At 37.6% G+C, this 20504-nt stretch overlaps 1 protein-coding gene across 4 annotated transcripts in view; it reads left to right on the top strand.

Moving 5' to 3' along the window:
* Positions 1-20504, top strand: part of DIAPH3 (diaphanous related formin 3) — a 465949-nt gene that overhangs the window by 354655 nt on the left and 90790 nt on the right. For all 4 annotated transcript variants that reach the window (XM_045839232.1, XM_045839231.1, XM_045839234.1 and 1 more), the window contains 2 exons: positions 7697-7792; positions 8235-8294. In XM_045839232.1, the coding sequence (XP_045695188.1) occupies positions 7697-7792; positions 8235-8294 (156 nt within the window). The remainder of the gene's footprint in view (positions 1-7696; positions 7793-8234; positions 8295-20504) is intronic.

Here is a 20504-nt window from a genome sequence, read left to right as displayed (position 1 = left end):
AGGCATGTGCCCTGACTGGGAATCGAACCTGCAACACTTTGGTTTGCAGCCCCCGCTCAATCCACTGAGCTACGCCACCTAGGGCTCCCCTCCCTCAAGTTTTAAATCTATGAATCCATCAGGCTTCTAGACACCTTTAATCACCTGTAGTTGGATAGCTAGTGGACATTAATTTAACATATCCAAACAGAATTCCTCTATAGGCTCAGCCCCATTCTACCACCAAACAAAAATAATTCAGGTTCTTGGTGAATAATATCAACATGTCCAGGTGGCCAAGCCAAATACCTGGGAATTAGCCTCAACTTTATTTTTTAATATATCCATACAGATCAAGATTTTTCTGTTCTCCCTCCTTTCTTTTTTTCATTTTCACCACTTCCATTCCTTACTTGAGACCTGCAGTCACATTTTGTCTGTATTTAACTGACTAAACTAATAAGGAGATAGCTCTCCTTATTTTCCTTGCCCTCTGTCTTTTCTTTTCTCATTTGATCTTGCTAAAGTAGAAACATGATCATATTAGTTCCTAGCTTAAAATGAGTGCATGGCTCCCTTAAAGGTCAAAACCAAACTCCATAGTAGCAGGACCTACCCTCTTCAGGAAGCTTAGGCAAACCTAAAGTTCTTCTTTAAGTCAGGTATCCAGGAGGCCTATGGCTGCTGTCCCTTCTCCTTCCTCCCCATACCTAGTGTTCTTTCTGGGCTGCAGATCTCAGTCCTAATACCCACGACGTTGTGTTCTACCACTTGTCACCTTTCTTTCTTTCAGACACAAGCACTTTAGGTCAAGAATCAGCCTTTTCCTCTCCCTCCCTTTCTTCCCCTCCTCCTCCTTCCCCTCCTCCTCTTCTCTTCCTTCTCATTTTCTTCTCCTCCTTCTCCTCTTTCTCTGTTGTCTTTCCTGTTAGGATTTTTTTCAGTTACTTTGTATTAACATAATATCTGCAAATTCCTCATTGAAATACAATAAGCTCATTAGCTTAATATAATATCTTCTTCTTCACTCTTCTCAACTTTCTCCCACTTTCCAGGGGCAACTATTTTAATTCTTAGGGTTCTTTTTTTTTCCTCATAGTGTTTACCTCTTCCCTATTTCCAAATAATCTGCTTAGACTGTTATTTGTCACTTTTTCATTTTAGATGTTACCTGACAAGTGTTGAAGACTTAGTTCCCTTATACTCCTTCCCCATTTGTACTCTCCTCATACGCCCCTTTTCCTTCTTCACCCCAGCTGTCTTCACGGTAATTTTAGAACGTGTCATGGTCAAAAGAAGAGGCAGTGTTTACAGACTGCAGGTGTGTAAATATTCCTCCGTCCTCTAGCTAGTATTCCATGATTGTTTCCCATTGGACAACAATGTCATTTCTAGGTTTTATTGATTCGCTTAGCATTTGTGTATACCTGTCACTGTTGTATCCAAACGCTCTGACAGGTCTTTGAAATAAGCAGCAATTACTTTTGCAAATAGTCCAACACAGCAGATTTGCTTTCAGTTCCTTGGCCACTGTTCTCTCCTGCAGCCCAGTTTTCTCCCCTGTGATCTGAACTGGCTGCTCTGGGCCTGGCACACCAGTGCTATCCTGGGAATTCTTTTTGACACTTTGCTGTTTTGTCCCTTTTTCCCTTTTTCTAGATCTCATGTTTTACTTTTTCTTACTTTTCTTTCTTGTTTTGCAAAAGTTATACCTTCCAGTAGTTTCCTAAGGATGAGTGCATAAGTATCTTTATATCCACAGTTACCTGCAACTTCATTGTTGTACCTTGACTTGGAGAAAATGGAATAAAAGGAAGAACACTCCTGCCATATCACCGCCTTATCTTTCCACCCTTCAAGACGCTGTCTCTCTGGATGCAGTCAGATGCACTCACTTCCAGAGCGCCCAACTATGAGTCAGGAGAGATCTCCCCCTGTTACTTCCAAGGCCTTTCTTAGGGTCTGGTCCATTGTTGAATGAGAATTTTTTGTAATATGGAAATGACTTCCAAAAATAGTACCCAAATTTCTGTCTGAATTCAAGCCCAGAATTTCCAGCTTACTTCCAGAAAGCAATCTGTAGGTCCGTGCAAGTACCTTGCACTCATCAGTCCCAAAGGAAACTCATCTTCTCAAACATTGCCCCCCCACCAAACTCAATATTATTTTTTAAAATTTCCATATTTTCTATTTCACCAGTCATAGACCCAAAGACATCAGACATGTCCCACTCACTCCTTAGCAACTTCACTCCCTGTCTGTCCCCTCCTCTTACTGACTCTGCTGTATAGTAACTCTCCCTTCTCTATTTCCCATTACACTGCAACTCTTCGAATCACCATTTACAAATTAAACCAGGTGCTTTGTTATTCAGACATAGCAAAGTTTTGACTAGTGCAGTTACTCTGTTTATTTAAAAGTTTTCACAGCAGGAGAGAGGTTATAAATATTTTGAATATAAATTGACTTGTAGTTAGAGAAATTAAATTCTAGTCTACAGTAAAAAATGGCTAATTTTTATTCCCCTGGTTTATATTAGAATAATGTAAATATGAATCATTTAAATACTCTACTATACATCACTTTTGTTTTTACTCATATCTTTTGTTTGGCTTTGTACCTGCTGTTCTTTCTGCCAGGTATGCTCTTCTCTCCCAAGTCCCCGCAATGGCTAACTCCTGCCTTTTTGTCAGGTCATAGCTCACCAGGAAGCCTCACATCTCCAATAGTTCATATAGATCCCTCCCATACCCATCACACTTTTCTGCTTCTTGAGAGCAAACATTTATTAACTCTTGGTGTCTAGGTATCTTTAGTGCTTAATAGTGCCCTGATACATAGGAGGCCCTTAGTAAACGTGTACAATGAATATTCTAAATGCATTTTTCACATTTGGAAGAGCGCCTTCATTACTTCTCTTCATCTTACACATTGGATTGTTTAAAACTCTATTTGCTTTTGATTAGAGTTTCCCATAGAAATGATGTTATATATTATGTCCCTTACTAAGGACATAATCACGTACACTATAAAAGATTTATTTAATTTACAATGTATCAAATGCAATGCTTGAAATATATAAGCAGATATTTTATAAACTTGCTAAAGCACTGCAGAGTTCATTTATGAATTTATTTCTCTACATTTTTATATCACTTAGCAATTTACCAAGTGCTTTTATTTATATTATTTCATCTGATCCTCTGATTAACACTAGACATGTATTCTCTCTCTTATACATGTCAGGAATGATTATACCAGTCTGGTGTCACATGGGTAGTTAGGTAAAAGCTCAGAGGAGAATGCAGGCATTCTTATTTAGGTATTATTCTTTCCATTATGCATGTAGGTGTGAGGGCCAAGAAAAGCTGTCAGCACTGGGGAACCAGAGCAGGGGTGGAGGTTCCAGGTGGAGAAAGTGATGGACAGGAGAGAGAATGTTTGTGTAGAATTACAGGCAGTTGCATTTAGCTGAGGAATAGGTTGCAATGATGAAAGTAAAGATAAGATTAGAAGAGCAATTAGAATCAGTGTTGGGAGCAAGTAAAAGTGATGGGACTTTATATTGAGGGAAGTGAGAGATATTAAAAACCTGTGCCTAGGGCTTAAGATCATCACCCTCCTTTAGGACTTATCAGTACTGCATGAGACAAATTAGAATTAGGGAGAAACTGGAAGCAACGTGAGTCCAGGCAACCCCTGCAGTGTTCAGGTAAAAAATAATTTGATTTCAAATCACCAACACACAAAGTTTAGTCAGAAAAGGGAATAATGGATCAATTTATGAGATACTTGGGAGTGTCCATTAACATTTGTCAACTGACTAGACATTTAAGACAAAGGAAAAGGAAGAAACAAAACTGTGTGTTTACACGGTGATGGGGATGCACTCCTGCCATTTCCCTGGCCCCATCTTCATCTCTGACCTTCTTTCTCCTGCATCATTATTCCTTCCAGCTGACCATGTTGTGCATCCCCATCAATATAGTCAGTGCATCTTAAGAAACACTTCCTTTGTAATAATAGCATTGCAATAGGTGCTAAAGAGAAGTGAACACCACAGTTTCTGCCCTCAGTGAACTCATAGTCTAATGGTGGAAATTGTCCAATAAACAATATTCTAAAGGACTCATTGCTCTGTGTGCCACATGCTGTTAGGACCCAGAGGGCCACCCACTTCTGCCACATAGGTGAGGAAAGTACTCTCAGTTATCTGTCTTGAAGGACAAGGAGCGAGCTTAGTAAAGAAAGTGTGAAGGATGTTTTGTACAGCAACAACAGCGCGTTCAAAGACATGAACTGGAGAACACAGAACTGTGGTGCAAGTTGTTGGTGAGCCTAAAACAGTCAGCATCTGTCTCCTAAGAGCAATGGGATTATCTTGCCCACCCATAGTATAATTATAACATTCGGGGATCTCAACATTATACCATATAGTTCTTTAACACCCAATGCATTTTAAAATGTATCCAATTATCCCCATAATGCCATTTATAACCTTTTCACTTTTTAAAAGCAAATCAAAGATTGTGGGTTACATTTAGTTTTCATGTCTCTTTAATTTTTTTTTAAGATTTATTTATTTTTAGAGAGAGGGGAAGGGAAGGAGAAAGAGAGGGAGAAAAACATCAGTGTGTCGTTGTCTCTCAAGCTCTCCCCACTGGGGCCTGGCCTGCAACCCAGGAATGTGCCCTGACTGGGAATCGAACCAGCAACCCTTTGGTTCACAGGCCCATGCTCAATCCACTGAGCTACACCAGCCAGGGCTCTTTAATCTTTAATCTAGAACAGTTCCCTAACTCTTTATTTTATTTATTTTTCTCTTGGCCTTTCATGATATTGATGGTTTTTAAGAACGCAGGCCAGTATGATTTCACTTATGTGGAATGTAAAGAACAAAGTCAATGAACAAACAAAATTGAGAAAAACTCATAGAGACAGATACCAGACTGCTGATTGCCAGAGGGGAGGGGGTTGGGAGACTGCGTGAGAGAGGTGAAGGGATTGAGAAGTACAAATTGGTAGCTACAAAATGTAAAGTACAGTATAGGGAGTGCAGTCAATAATTATATTGTGATAACTATGTGTGGGGCCAGTGGATACTAGAAATATTGAGGGGAACACTTTGTAAAGTATATGATTGTCTAAGCACTGTGCTGTATACCTGAAACCAATAGAAAATAATACTGAAAGTAAACTGTAACTCAAAAATTTTTAAATAATAAATTAAAAATGGTAGAGAGAAAGAGAGAACCCAAGCCAGATGTTTCACAAAATATTCCTCACTTCGGCTTTCTCTGATGATTCCTCCCATTTAAATTCAGATGAAATGTTTTTGTGCAAAGTGTTCCACAGGTTATGTTGTGTCTGCCTCAGGGTGTCACTTCAGGAGGCAGTTGTCTGTGTTTCCCACCACTGGGAAACACAGCGACGTCAGATTTGGTTATTTGGGGCAGGTGGTATCTGCCAGACTTCTTCACCTCCTGTTCCTCTACCAGTCTTAATACAGATTATTTTTGTAACCATTGATGATTTCTGCCTGAATCAGTTCCTACTGTGTGAATTGTAACATGGTGTTTTTTTCTTTTTCCCTCATATCTGTGTCCTGTTTATGTCCTCAGTCCTCTTTATATCTTTGGCATGTACTAATTTACGGTCTTCTTTGAAGACCTTTCTCTTCCTCCATATTTATTTTTTTATATTTTAGTACCAATATGGATGCATGCTTCTGTTTTCCAAGTATGTAATAATCCATTCTCATTATTACTTATTCAGTGCCCAAATTGTCCTCTCAGTCGCCTAAAGCCACTCCGCAGTTTGGCTCCTCTACCCTTTGACACACGCCTGTCTGTCCGAGTACTTTCTTGTTTTCTGGCATAGCAGTATGTCCCTGGGTCATCTCACAATACCTTGGTCTCAACCCTAAAAACGCCCATTACTCTAAGTATTCTGGGTCCTGTTAGTGAGTAGTGAGTGATATTCAGACACCAAGGTCCAAGAGCGAGGTGTGCACCTTGCTACTGCAGTGTTACTACTTCCAGGCTCCTTAGGGCCACAAAGTTTGGGAAAGTTTTTTTTTTTTTAAACCTTGAGCTTAAATGATGCCTTTAAATCTAACCCAACACTTCACAGCTCTTCCTGTCTTTCTTCCATTTCATATTTGTATTTCTACCCCTGTTGCCAACGTCCCCATATTTACCCATCTGTTCAGTCTTACAATATACATGGTAGTTTCAGATCACTCTATCAATACCACTACCAACAGCAAACTCACTAAGGAAAGTTTAAATTTTCTTTATAGTTGTTTTTTTCTTAAAATATATGGCATTTATCTCATGCTTGTTTTCTTAAAGTTTTTGATTTTTTTAAATGCTTTCTTGTACTAATGAAATATATTCAGAACCTTAAATATTTGACATTACCTACAGTTCTTTGGGGGGAAAATATAGTTAAGTTTGAGTGTAAAATTTCAAAGATAGGTAGTTACTAATTAAAGTTTCTGAACTACTTAATGTATTTTAATTAAAATAGCCATCAAGCCACTTTAGAATTAAATTGATGTGTAAATTAACAATCTTCAAATACTCTCTTTCTCACCCACCTTTTTTAATTACACCTACAAGTTTTAGTACTTTTCTAAAAATATGAATTAGAACAGAAGGAAAAGGGGTTGGCACATATTTATATTTATATATCTTTTTGTAAACTGTGCTTTATTTATATTCTAATGTATTCATTTGTCACCTGTTTCCTATAATGGGATTGCATCTCAAAAACAAATAATAAAAATTCCAGAGAAAAAGACCTTTCTATTATTTTAGACATAACTATATACTAGCCATACAATTTCATAGAGAATGCCTGCAAATAAACTCTCTCTAAGGGACAAAAAATATCTTTGGTGTTTCTTTGTATTTCAGTTGGGCCAGTAGTATTGTTGAAACTTTTTTTTCTGTTTTCTTTAAATAATATTTAGCATTGACAACTATATATAGCTATGGTTACAGCAAGAAAATCTGATACTTGTAGAGAGAATTGGCCCTATAACTGCATCATTAATCATATACAGAATATCAATTTAAACTAATCATAATATGATACAGTCCTTTAGATTTTGGAAATCCTCTTCATTTGTTTTTCATTGTAGAAGACAAACTTCATACATTCTGTGACAATCTGTAATGTTTGTTGTATTCACCTAAAGTTAAAGAATGATTACACTCTGGCATAAAGAGTCAGTTGTTAGGGGCATGTTCTCAAAAGTTAGCGTGGAAATACAATTTTGTACAGTAATTTTAGACAGCAGAATATCAATAACACCGACAAAAGCACTCCCACACCTGGTCAGTTTTAGAACAGAAGCTGATGCTTTGAAAATAACCCATTTCTACAAGGCAAATGTGATTTATGATAACCCAAGACACGAATATGACGAGAACCACATTCCACTTAAAGTCATTGTGCCACCCCCTGTAAGCAGTGCCCTGAAGTGAATCAGTAAAACTCGGTCCTTTGTAATGGACAGTAACACCAGCACCAATGAGACAGATTTCATTAAAAGATTTTTGATTTAGGAGAGAGTTAAAGTCCTATCATATTTTGAAATTGCTGCTGATCTTTTTCCCCCCTGCCATCACCATCTCCAGTTTCTGTATATGCTTGACATTGCTGTGGTAACCCCGAGGGCTGATGGAATTCCCTGCATCTCTCTTCACAGAGGGTGACGAGACAGGAGTGATGGATAGTCTGCTGGAGGCCTTGCAGTCGGGGGCTGCCTTCCGCGACCGAAGAAAAAGGACACCGAAGTCAAAAGGTGAATATTATACTTGTTTCATGTTACTTTCTAGGGAACTATCACAAAGAACAACCCTTTTATACTTTTTAATTCTTTTAAAGTCATATGTCAAGAATGTAGTGCTGTGGGCAACATCTCAGAAGTTTCATAAGTTTTCTTAATCCTTCCCTTGCGATGACAAATGTCAGAGGGAGAAGCATTCCAGTTGGCCGGTGTCAGTGGCACATTACAAATCAATGCGCTGAGCCTAGGAAATCCTGATTAGTGTGACAAGTCTCATCTAAAGAACCATATGTACTTTCTCCCAGTGGAGTTTACAGTAGCATAATTAAATGGCAAGTAAAAGTCATAACATTATTGCTTTGCTTCCAGAAATACTTAACCTTGGAAAAAATACTGTTACACTTCTTGAGATGAACAGACCTCTATATTAAGTTTCTCTTCTATATTTTTTTAACAGATATTCGGCAGAGTCTCAGTCCAATGTCTCAGAGGCCTGTTCTGAAAGTTTGTAACCATGGTAATAAATAGTATTTATAAGTTGCACATTCTTCTTACCTACTTTTATCCTGTTGATCTATGATTTTAGTAGACTGCTATGAAGTTCTCAAGTTTCAACTTATCTAAAATAGTAAAAATGTAGATATTTACTATGAGATTGTGTACTTATTCTGCATCCTGACGTTATTGTCTTGAGGTAGTGTCTAGGGTTCTTCTTTTAGGTCTTGAGTGAATATGTCATTATTGTTGTTGTTGTTGTTCTTCTTCTTATTATTATTATTTGAAGTTACCTCACACATTTCTGATCAGTGTTGTTCTGTGTTTTCTTTCAAAAGCATTATGCTCTCATAATACTAAATTCAGTAGTGGATTTATTTTACATCAGGATACAATTTGGAATGTTGAATCTGTTACCTTAGCACTTTACCACACATGCAGTTTGAAATACTGTGACCAGCATTTTGCAAAATCATAATACAGATGAGCTTCATGTGATGTTATGGACAGTTGTGCTAGGATCGGTAAAAAGAAGGTAAGTTGACTTAGTCTCTGCTATTTATGAGACTGAGTCCTTTCCAACATCCCTAACCACCTCCTGCACACCTGTCTCAAGTTGCTAGTTTGTGCTGACTGGCTTTTATGCACTTTGGTTCCCTTTTTCTCACTGTTATGTATTATGGGGTCTGCTTACTTTCCTTTGTAAAAAACAAATTTATCCACTGTGATTGCCACTTACTCAGAGTGGGAATGTCACCAAAGTTTACCAGCTTTATAAATGGAAAAATACTTGACAGATTTCATTCAAGGGTTGTTTTGGGTGCAGATGAGTTACGTAATTAAGTTCTGGTTCTAATGTGTACCTGAGAAGAGAAACATTTTTAGGAGAGCCTAAAAAAATTGTGAGGTTATGAGGTAAATAAAAAAAATGACAGGGATATAATGATCTCTTACTAGCTGTGTAGTCCCTACTGCTCACAGTAAGTAAAGTACATATGAAGGGTAAAAACCTGCAGCAAAATTTTACAAAGATCTTTTGACTTGTTTAACAGTCTGTTTTGAGGGAGGATGTTTGTTTTGCTTTGTTGTGTTTTTTGCTTTTCTCTACTTGAACAGTAGGGGAAATGAATTAAAATAAATCAGAAGGATTTATTGTGGATAATTAATTCCTAATTTGAGGTTTATGATCTAAAGTCATTGTGACTTATGAAATAGTGGCAAAAAATGTAGAGGATATTCTCTTTCTGGACACTAGAAGTTATTTTGTTTTATAGATGAATACATGGAAACTCAGGCTGAAAACTTCTCAAAAATACATAGCTAGTAATTGGCACAACCTTGACCATGACACAGTTCTGATTCCCATTGCCTTTCTCTTTTGATTGCATATAGGTGCTTTGATTATTTTTTATGAGTAGTAAAATATATAAAATAAACAATTCAGCCCACATTGTAAGTCATTAAAAACCCACTGCCAACACAGTGACCATGATATGATTGTGATGGCGTATGTACTTCTGCTATGCTTAATTTTAAATACATATTTTAGGTTTAATGAGGAGGGAAATTATTTAAGGTAAGTTGGTGCACTGACCTCAGGAACCCCAATCCTTCTGTGACTATAATATTAGTAAAGTGTTAAGGCTACAAAGGCTCGTGTGCAATTACATATAAATTGTGATATTTCAATTCATTTTGTAAAACCAGATGAGAACTGCATTTCTATCTTTACTAAAGCTTATATGTACTATCTTAAGTCCTAAGGCTAAGTCCTGTAATAATTAAGCTAGTAGGTTATACAGTAAGCCAAAGGATATAGACCACAGATATCAAATTCTCTGTTGTAATAGAAATGCAGTGGATTGACATGTTTTTGAAACTTAATTTGTATTGCTATTTCTGCTATGTTTCCCTTCACATTTTTAAGCCATTGAGAAACAAAATTCAAATGACCAAATTAATCTTTAAGAACTGTGTGTATAAAGATGGATTTATTAGACTAGATGTTGAAAAATAAAGAATTTGATTAAGGAAAGTATATTCACTGCAACAAGGATCATGATTATTTTTAGAAAAAGATGACATTTCAGTGTCTATTTGTAATCTTCTAAAAATTACTTCTTTTCATTGAAAACTGGAGTATGTGATTGAAATGTAACAGGTAACCCTTTTTACTTTTTAATTTGCTTTCATGTATTTAAAAGTAATGTCTGATGTTTATTTTTTTTCTACAAGTATGTAGTTTATATTATATCATAGACTATTTTTAAAAGATTTGTAAGATTTTCTGCATGGTTACTAAATACTGAGCACTATGTTGAATGTTTTATCCATATCCCATTTAATCTTTTTAATACTCCTATCAATAGTCAATACTTTTATCTCCATTTTATAGTTGGAAATAACCAAGGATTGGACAGGTCTAACAGTTTGCTTAAAGTCCTACTGTCAAATTTCAAACCTGGGCCTGACTTCTGCATCCACGTTCTTGATCTCTGTGCAGTGTCGTGGTTTGAACATAGCTGCTCGAGTCAGTACCCATTCTTCCCATCCTTGAGCTGATGAGCCATTTGTGTACATTTTTTTTTCTCATGACAGAAGGTTGAACTATTGAGATACAGACTCTCTGAGGTTTCCTAGCCTCTGGTGTGTCTAGTCTCTTATTCCCTAACCCGACCACTAGATAGCGTTCTTTTCCTCATCTGAGGCTGGATTACAAGGCTGTACCGTCTTCTGGAATTAGGACCACTTTTTATTCCTTTAATAAACTCTATACTAAAACATCTATATTAATTTTAATAAATCTATACACTGAAAGATCACAGATGATATAGATTATACATACACATTTAGAAACATATGTGTCTGTATACTACTGTCATATTTTATTTTAGAATTGGAAAATTCTAACATGTCCTCTGAGACCTTGGTACGTACATATTTTGGCAAAAGATGACCTCAAGCATTCTCACTTCTATGGGATTCAGAAGCACAGAAATTATACACATGGAATAATTTAGCTGTTCTCCAAACCTCTAGCAAAAATACTTTAGTTAAATCCTTTACCTGTTTTATCTTTTGTTTGGCCTATTAAGGTATAGGCAGAAATTAAGTGTTTGACATTTTTCTTTGCTAAATCTCCACTCATTAACTTAGCAAAATTGATTAAAACAACTTGATAGGCACTTAAGATACAGAGATACTCTCGAAGATTTCACCATCCAGGTGGAAGAAGACAACTAATAATTCTCACCCTGTCTTTGCTTAATGCCAAGTTAGGTGTAACACACAGACTCTTGGGAATATCAAGAAGTCTGAAAGACCAGTTCACACCTGGCTTCCAGAAGGACCTGAAATCCAAGCTGAGTTTTGAGGGACGAGAAGAAATGAGGCCAAAAAAACCTGAGGACTAGGGTGGGTGAGCCAGGAAAGCAGCAACCTGTGCATCCTTTCTCAAGAGCTCCTTTTGAGCCCCATTCTGAACCCTGTAAAACTATATGCTCTAGTCTCAGATATTTTTTAGGTAATATAATAATGTTCTTAATAGCACCCTAGTCTTTCCCAATTTATAATACTCATTCCCTAAAAATGTTCTTATTCAATGTCTGCCACACTACTTGTGAGTCGCTTCAGGGTGCGGGTAAGGCGATAAAGGAGGGTGTCTGTCTTGTTTGGTGCTGTAACCCCAGTCCTTAGCTGGGTTAGTGCCTGATACATGGATGTTTGGTAAGAATGAATTGAATGAACAGACATATTTAGGTTTAGGCTTACATGGAACAATTAATGGATATTAAGCAAAATCAGATCCCTCGATATCACCCAAATGAATGGAATTTAACATGCCAACTGCAGAATCTTAGGCTGTGAACACAATTAACCCTCTCTCATCTCCTCCCTCAAATGTTATCTGAAGGAGATACTTGATTATCACTGATCCAGGATTCAATAGGTAGTTAGATCAAACTGGAGGGTATAGTTTAATCTTGATTGGATTATTCACTCCTTGGAAATGGAAGGTTACTTATGAGTTCATACCTGATTTGGGTGTTAGCAAATCAACTGGCCTAGTTGAAAATAAAACACCAGAGTGTGAAAAGTATATCAAGAGTCTGATGTTAGACCAAGAATTTGGACTACTTATGTTTTTGAGCAAGAAAATGACAGGTTTGGGCAGTTTGCCTGGAACTGAAGTGACAACCGTGTGAGAAGAAAGAATCAAAGAGACTTTGTAGCTACCTTGATGCTGACAGAGGTTGGCTGCAAGGGCTCAGGAGAGAGTCAAAGAGCTCATCAAGGTTTGAGGAAGGAAGCCAGGTCTAGGCTCTGCTTGAGACCTTCACAGGAAATAGCTAAGGCTGCTTAAGCAAATGAGTTATCTAAAGGAAAATCTTCAAATCTGGAGAATGGTAAATCAAGGGCCAAACCTTAGGACTGAAGCCAGGTGAATAATGAAGTGAGTGAAAGGCAGAAAAAAGTTGAAGAAATGGGGGGAGATCACAATAATGGAGCCTACATTATGGTTGAAAGACTCCTTTCAAGGAGCTGGTTTTCTTGTTTTTTCTTCCATTGTTTGTTTCTTTATTCAATTCAGCAGTACTGCACGGAGTGACTCAGGTCTGTCTCTTCCTGCTCTCTTCAGGACATCGCTTTCTCTCTACACTGTATAGACTATAAAACGCTTGTGACAAAGATTTTACACCTTCTCGAGCATCTCCCTGTAACTTGATTGCATCCTTATTAGATAGTTCTCTTTTCATTAAGTAGTGTTTGGGATTTTTTTTTCTGTTAGATGGATATAAAGTAATCAGAAAAAATTCTATAAACTATGTGCAATTAAAACCACTAATGATAAAACTATTTAACTGTGACAAAATAAGATAAAACATAATCAAAATTTTAGGCAAACAAGTATTACGCATTTTTAGTGAATATCCATAACCTAAACAAAATCTTGCTATATTATCTTTACACGAAATCAATTCTTAATAGCCTTAATTTGGATTTGATTATCTATTTTTACTCTCCCACTTATATATGGAGCTTTGAGAGACTTTTATAGAAATAAGATTGTATCGCCTCCAGGCACAGCTGCTCTGCCACTCTTAAGATTTGAAGTCAGAATTAAATGTGAAGCTAGTTAGATATTTTTGAATTAGCATATTTCTCCACAAAATAACTCTAAGGAAGCCACACAAAACAGGCTTTATTGTTGATATATCAAAGCTTCACACATAACCATGCCCCCTCACCAAACCATTCAATCTTGGGTCCCATATTTCTTGACCTCCCTTTTCCTGAAACAGCAAGAACTTGTCTTGAGGCAAAATTATGAAATTTGTAAGACTTTCAGTGGTGTATGCTGAGCACTGGTTGCGTTAAGGCTTCTTTGAAAACAATGAAGACAACGTAAATCCAGTCCTTGTCTAGAAAACCTTATCTATCAAAGTAGTAAATGTTGACAACCACCATTTCCATTTCTTTAAACAGTATCCTATTTTAAAGTATAAAGAGCATAAGGAATAATATAGTAAAATTATATGATTTTGCTAAATGTCATTGGCTTATTTTCTTGAGAATAGCTTTTGTTCTCTTTCTGATACACTTGTGCCTGTCAAATAAGCTAAGAAAGGGAGTTATTAAAACACTAATTGTTTTTGGCACCCTTACACTTGAGCTTTCAAGCAGAATCAACTGCTACCTGTTACTGTGAAAAGACTTAAATATTTTTAAGGAGACTTTTCTAGGCCAGAAATGTAAAACAGGTTGGGTCATTTCACATTTTATTCAGACATCAGTCTCTCCTATTTACTATGTAGTCAAGCAAAAGGAAGAGAGGGCTGCTGCCTAGGTAAGTGTGCCCTGCAGGGAGAAGGGAAGGGCTGATTTACTCTGCAGGGCAGGACGACCTTTTGGCTCAGACATTATCATACAGCCTCTTAAGCACGGAACAGGTTAGAAAATTCTCAAGTAGCAAGGACTTCAAGTTGTTTTAAAAGGATGTTTATGCAAGAAATAGCCAATGTCTTTCATTTAACGAGCATTCACAAATGGATGCTGAAGGCTGGGACCAAATTGACTAAAAAGAAGATAAAGAACTGTTAAGTAAGGAAAGTAATGCCCCCGACTTCCCTGAAATAGACGTTATGATTAATATGTCTCCTGTTTGTCTGTAGGAGACTCTAAGCATTATAATCTGTTAACATTTTTGGCTCACTCTAAATTTCTCTCATTTCTTGTAGCACAGGTCCAGAATCGGGTTTACATGGAGTCAGTAGATAAGCAACTTTAGGAGTTCCTTGAATTCTCTACTTTTGATTTAGGTTTTGTGTTTGGGCCTTTTTCTTTTTCTTTTTCTTTTTTTTTTTTTAGCCTCTGGTGAGAGGATCTATTGATTTTTTTTTTTCATATTTCTCTTTCCCCCAAAAAAGAGATTAAAGCATAATTATTGATGTCTCTGTTTGATTACTGGTTTGTTATAAATTTTCTCTTTTCTACATATTACATTTTTACACATATATCCTTAAAAGGAAGCTCGTTTACTATAATTGTTTATCATTTGAGAATAAACATCCATTGCTATATTCACAAATATGGGAAATATGTCAAATGATGGACAAATCCACAATTTTAGTGACAAATAAATTGTTTTGGGTAAACAGTTAAGGTCCAATGAAGTGGTGCTGCCATTGGAGGTTCACTTAGGACACAGGGAAGGGACAGCATCATCCGGACCCAGGACAGTTGTTAGTCTTGCTGGGACTCCCAGGCAGGAAGGTGTGCAGGCTCATCCGGGCCTATGCAACTTGGAAAAAAGGAGCAGTTAAGGGACAGATGAGCCTAGGACGGAGCAGTCAGCAAAGCCATTGGCTTCAGAAGGGCTTGGTATAGGAAGGATGGAGGAGCACATGGGTACAGATTGACTTGAGGACACAGGTGTCATTGTCACCTGAGGAAGAGCAGTGTCAGTGGAATACTAGAAATTGAAGCCAGACAGCATTGATTGGAGGAGTAGTGAAGGCTGTTATTTCTAGAAGCCTGGTTATTAAAGAAAGAGAAAATAGCTAGAAAGTAGGTGGCACTATAATGGGTTGATGGTTCAATGAGTGGGTTATGTTTCTTTGCTTTTGTATGACATTGGCTTTACTGTCTTTGTATTCTAAATGGGAGGGATGAATATTTGGTGAGGCAGTAGTTAGGGTGAGGTTTTGAGGGGCTGGGGCTAGAGAGCACAGGTGTGGAGAATCTGGACAGTAAAAAGAAAGGGTGTATGGAGAGAAGTGCATGCAAATACTGAGGAAGAGGTGCAGGTCTTACCTGATAACACCTGTTTTTGCCGAGAACTAGGATGTAAGGTCTCCTCCTGAAAGTAGCAGTCTCTGAGAGGGAAAGGCGGCCAAAAACAATGGTGGATGGCACATCTCTTCCAGGGAGTGAGAAATAGATGCTCAGGGAGGCGCAAAATAATTTTTGTAATAATGGTGCAGCCGAACAGGGAGACTATAACTTGTGTAACGATAGCAGTCTGTAAAGCGTGAGGGGAAGGAAAGTTGCTGAGGTGCTTCCCAGGTTCTGTGACAAAGGGCAGATGGTTCCCCAATAGCCTGAAGGTACCAAAAATTAATGTCCAAATGTAACCATAGTGCTCACTCGTAAAGCAGAGCCATTCCATTTTTTGAAAGATAAGCTATTTCATATTTTAAAATAGTGCAGGAGTTACTTAGGGAAATAATGGATCCCCTGTTGGCACGCTTTGCGCAATGTGTGTTTGAGCACTGAGTGTTGTTACACGTGAGGAAGGCGTGTGGCAGGACAGCGGTGACCCTGATGCAGCTGGTTGTCTTTCAGGCATGTGCCAACTAGATCACATGTCTGACATGGTTTCCCACAAAACAACACTTGGCACTACACTCATTTTTTACAAGGTGCCATTGGATTTATTTTTTATATTTTTATTGTATTTGCTCTCACTAAAGTTCAGTTTGGAGTAGCCACAGATACAGAAACTATTTTTTAAGATTGTTGTTAGTATTAAAAATAAAGGTTTTGCAAAGTGCCTGACTGGCACATAATAGTTACTTTAAAAATACCAGTAGTAGCTCTGGCCAGTGTGGCTAAGTTGGTTGGAGTATTATCCTGTAACTGAAAGGTCATGGGTTCAATTCCAGGTTGGGGCATGTGCACAGGTTGTGTGTAAGGGATGCAACCATTAATTGATGCTGCACGGGCTCTCTCTCTCTCTCTCTCTCTCTCTCTCTCTCTCTCTCACACACACACACACACACAGTCATTGACATTTATCTCTCTCCTTCCCTCCCTCTCTTAAAGCAATGAAAAAGTGTCCTTAGACAAGAATTTTTTAAAAAAATTTATATACCAGTAGCAATTCTTATTCACTGACTATTTGTGAAAGCATAAAATTAGTCAGAATTTTAAAATCCTGTTTATACAGACCTTGAATGACCTGGTGGTGCAGTCTGACCTTGAAAAGCAGTGTGGAGTCAATTTGGGCTTTAGAAGCAGACAGGTCTTGCTTTGACTTCTTGGTGTACCAACAGGGTGATCCCAGCAAGTTTTTTCAGCTTTGAATTTCCTTTTCCTCAGCTATAAAAAGAGAAATTACACTATGTGTTTTGACTATTTTTAAGATTAAATGAAAGTGTTTGAGAATACCGTAGTGAAATACCTAGAAATGAGTCGATATTCAATAAATTTAATATGTGTTCATTCCTCCTCAGTCTTTTTTTCTTTCTCTACCATCCTTCCATGATGAATTTATCCACAGAAAGTTGTAAATTCTTCAGCAAAGTGATAGTGGTGTGCAGAGCAGGTGTGATAATGAGAGAGGTTGAAGTTTATTGTCTTATGATGAATATTTTCACTTAAGTGAATTTTTTCACTTAAAGTGCAGCAAGAATTGTGAACTATACAAGAAAAAATTAAAGACTATAGAGACTTTTGGTTTTAAATACCATAATAAAGATGTTTTCCCCCTCTTTCACTGCAAAACAAAAAAGAGGAGTAACAAAAAGCAATCTCAACTTCTGTGAAGTCACGGCATCTTTAACCCGGAACATACAAAGGCAGGATAGAGAAGAAGGGGATGCAGAAGGAGAGAGCTGGGGTGCAGGTGTAATCATTTCCACAGCTTCCATAACAAACCACAAACTAGGGGGCTTAAAACAACAGAGATAATCATCCTGTCCCAGTTCAGAAGACTGGACACCTGAAATCAAGGTGTTGGTGAGGTCAGTATTTTTTGGAGGGAGAGTCTGTTCCCTTTCTCCCTTCTGTCTTCTGGTGACCAGTGGGCCTTAGTGGTCTTTGACTTGCAATGTATCGCCCTAATCTTTGACTCTACCTACACATGGCCTTCTTCCTGTGTGTCTCTTCTATTGGCCTTCTTATGAGGACACCAGTCATTTAGTTAGGCCTCATCCTATTCTAGTATGACCCCCATCTTAACTGGATTAGATCTGCTAAGACCTTACTTCCAAATAAGTTTACATTCATGACAACCAGGATTGAGGATTTCAGCACATGTTTCAGGAACACAATTTAACTCACAACAGCAGGTGACTCCAATGAGAAGCAGACTGATTTGCTCCTCACAGAACCATGTACGGGCTCAGGAATTATAGGTTCCCGGAGCAACTGGCAGAAGGAACGAGGCATAGAGCTGAAAATAGACAGATGGTAAAGGGGCAGTTCAGCCTCCACCCAGGCCGCGTGGCTCCGAAGCTCAGACTTTAACTGTTATGCTGCTCTTCCCTTGCTCCCTTTACTCCTCCCAACCAGGAGGTGAGAGGTAGACTGTCTGGAAAAACTGTGATACTTTGAATGGCAGTACAGGCCAAGGGTGGAGTGTACCACTGAAAACAGGGATTATGTGCACTCAGAGGAAAGTCTTCTGGAGAAAAAAGAAAGGAGTTGCAAAATCCTCTTCAGCCCCCTCCCACTACTTAGTCCTTAGACTATAGAACCAAGTTTATACTCCACGCAGATTACAGAATATTCCTGTGAAGGTAATCAACAGTTTAGAGAGAAGGTCTTCAGATAATGACACTTGACCGCCCCCTAAAAGCCCTAGCTTACAGCAAGACCTTCCCACGGGGAGTCCCACAAGTGAACAAACCTACTCACTTACACAAAATCGTTACTCTTAGATATTAATTTGTGTGACATTTGAGGAAAACATTCAACATGAAAAAAAGAAAATCAACCAAAGGAACTCTTAGTAAGCAGAGAAAATGTGAATAACACCATAATTAATCATTGCAACAATATCAAAGATTGCAATCATGAAAATAAGATTAGATAGCTAGATAGATGGATAGATTTTTAGATATCACAGGTTCAGTTCCAGGCCATGCACAAGAAAGCAAACTGTGATAAAGGAAGTCACATGAATTTTTTGGTTTCCAAGTGCATTTAAAAGTTATATTTACACTATACTGTAGTCTTCAGGTGTGCAATAGCATCATGTCCAAATAGAGACAATGCTCATACCTTAATTTGAAGTACTTCTTAGCTTAAAAAAAAAATGCTGACCATATTCTGAGCCTGCTGGGAAAAATGGAGCCAATAGCCTGGCTCGATGCGGAGTCGACACAAACCTTCAATTTGTAAGAAGTGGCATCTGCAGAGGACAGCAAAGTGGTGCCCAGTAAAATGGCATATGCCTGCATTTACAAAAGAATTATTAGAAACAGATATTTTGGATATGAAAAATTCGGTAGTATAAAAAACATAGTACAGTATTTGGAAAAGCATAAATTAAACAATAGAAGGTTCTAGGGGAAGATCAGGGGAAAATGCAGAAGTTACAGATAGCTTGATAGATTCAACTATGTATACAGTTGTATTATAAAGCTTTGGGGACAGGTTTGGAAGAGTGAGAGGCAGTTATTAACTGTAGAGAAATGAAAAGTGGTGTGTAATCACAGTATACTCCTTGTATTTGACACAGCTATACAAATGCTGGTGTAGCCAACTCCAAGGTGGCCCCCACAGATCCTTGCCCCCTGGTGTTCACATCCTTATGTAGTCTCCCCCAGAATATGTTCCAGGCTGAGTCTGTAACCAGTTAAATAAGGCAGAGATAATGGTATTCACAACCAATATTAGGTTACAGAAGGTACCGGTGCTTTCGTCTTGGGTGTCTTATCCTGCTTTCTTTGTCTCTTTTGGACATGTGAGCTGCCCTTCGGAGAGGCCCAAGTTGTGAGGAAATTCAGCTTATGTCTGTCACAATGGGAAATCATTAAGTGATGTCTAAAATTGATCAAGCAGGTAACAGGAGGAGAAATGTAAATAAGGCAGAGTCAAGGACAAGAGTCTGCTAATATTTCATTGGAGGCCTGTTGGATTTCTATGTATAGTACCAATAACTTCAAAGAAAGCTAAAGTTTAGAAATATTAAAGTTTTTAATTGGCAACAGGTAGAAAATCATGATAGCAAGACATCTCTAAGAATAACTTAGTCTATCCCTGTTTAGATAGAATATGAAAATATATATTTATGTATGTATAAAAATATATATATTTATACTTTATATATATAAAGAAATGAGGAATATATATATAAATATATGGAATATATATAAATATATGAGTCAATTTCATTCATTAGCTATCTCCTTTTCTCCTAAAATAGACTGATAGTACTTTTATTTTTCCTTTTCATTTTCTCTCTCATTTTAGTGTGATCTAGAAGCTGAAGTGCTCTTTGATGTGTATTCCTAAAAAGTGGTCAGTGCTGGTAAGAGTCAATAATGGTAGTGCCTCTAGCTCATAATAATAAATAAGTATGCTACTCCAAATAAAATGGATCCTTGTCCGACCTCTTTTTGTGGGTGTTCTGTGGATAATACTGGTCAGTGATTTTGCAGCATGTATCTCAATATTTTCTCCCCTTATCATTCTTAATATGAGAGAAAACAATGAAGGAAATGAGTTACAGAAAAAAATCAAGTACCACTCCTTTTTTATTTTTATTTTTTTTTAAAAAGTAGCCTTTCAGTGCTGCACGAGAACTGGATCCTTAGAAAGCAAGAAAATAGGGTGAAATTAGCATTTTGAAACATTAACATGATAGTCAGTTGTTCTTTTGTAAATAAGGGTCTTAATACATTACATTGGCTTCGTGAAAGCCAAGGCTGTAGCTCTAGTGTAGCTAGACCTATTCGTGATTTGGAGGGGAAAGGCAGCTCCCGTGTTCCATTATTACTTGTTA

Source organism: Phyllostomus hastatus, unplaced genomic scaffold, assembly GCF_019186645.2.
Source record: "Phyllostomus hastatus isolate PE091 unplaced genomic scaffold, TTU_PhHast_1.1 phas_contig_29, whole genome shotgun sequence".
NCBI lineage: Eukaryota > Metazoa > Chordata > Mammalia > Chiroptera > Phyllostomidae > Phyllostomus > Phyllostomus hastatus.
This window is presented reverse-complemented; position numbering and strand designations above follow the sequence as displayed.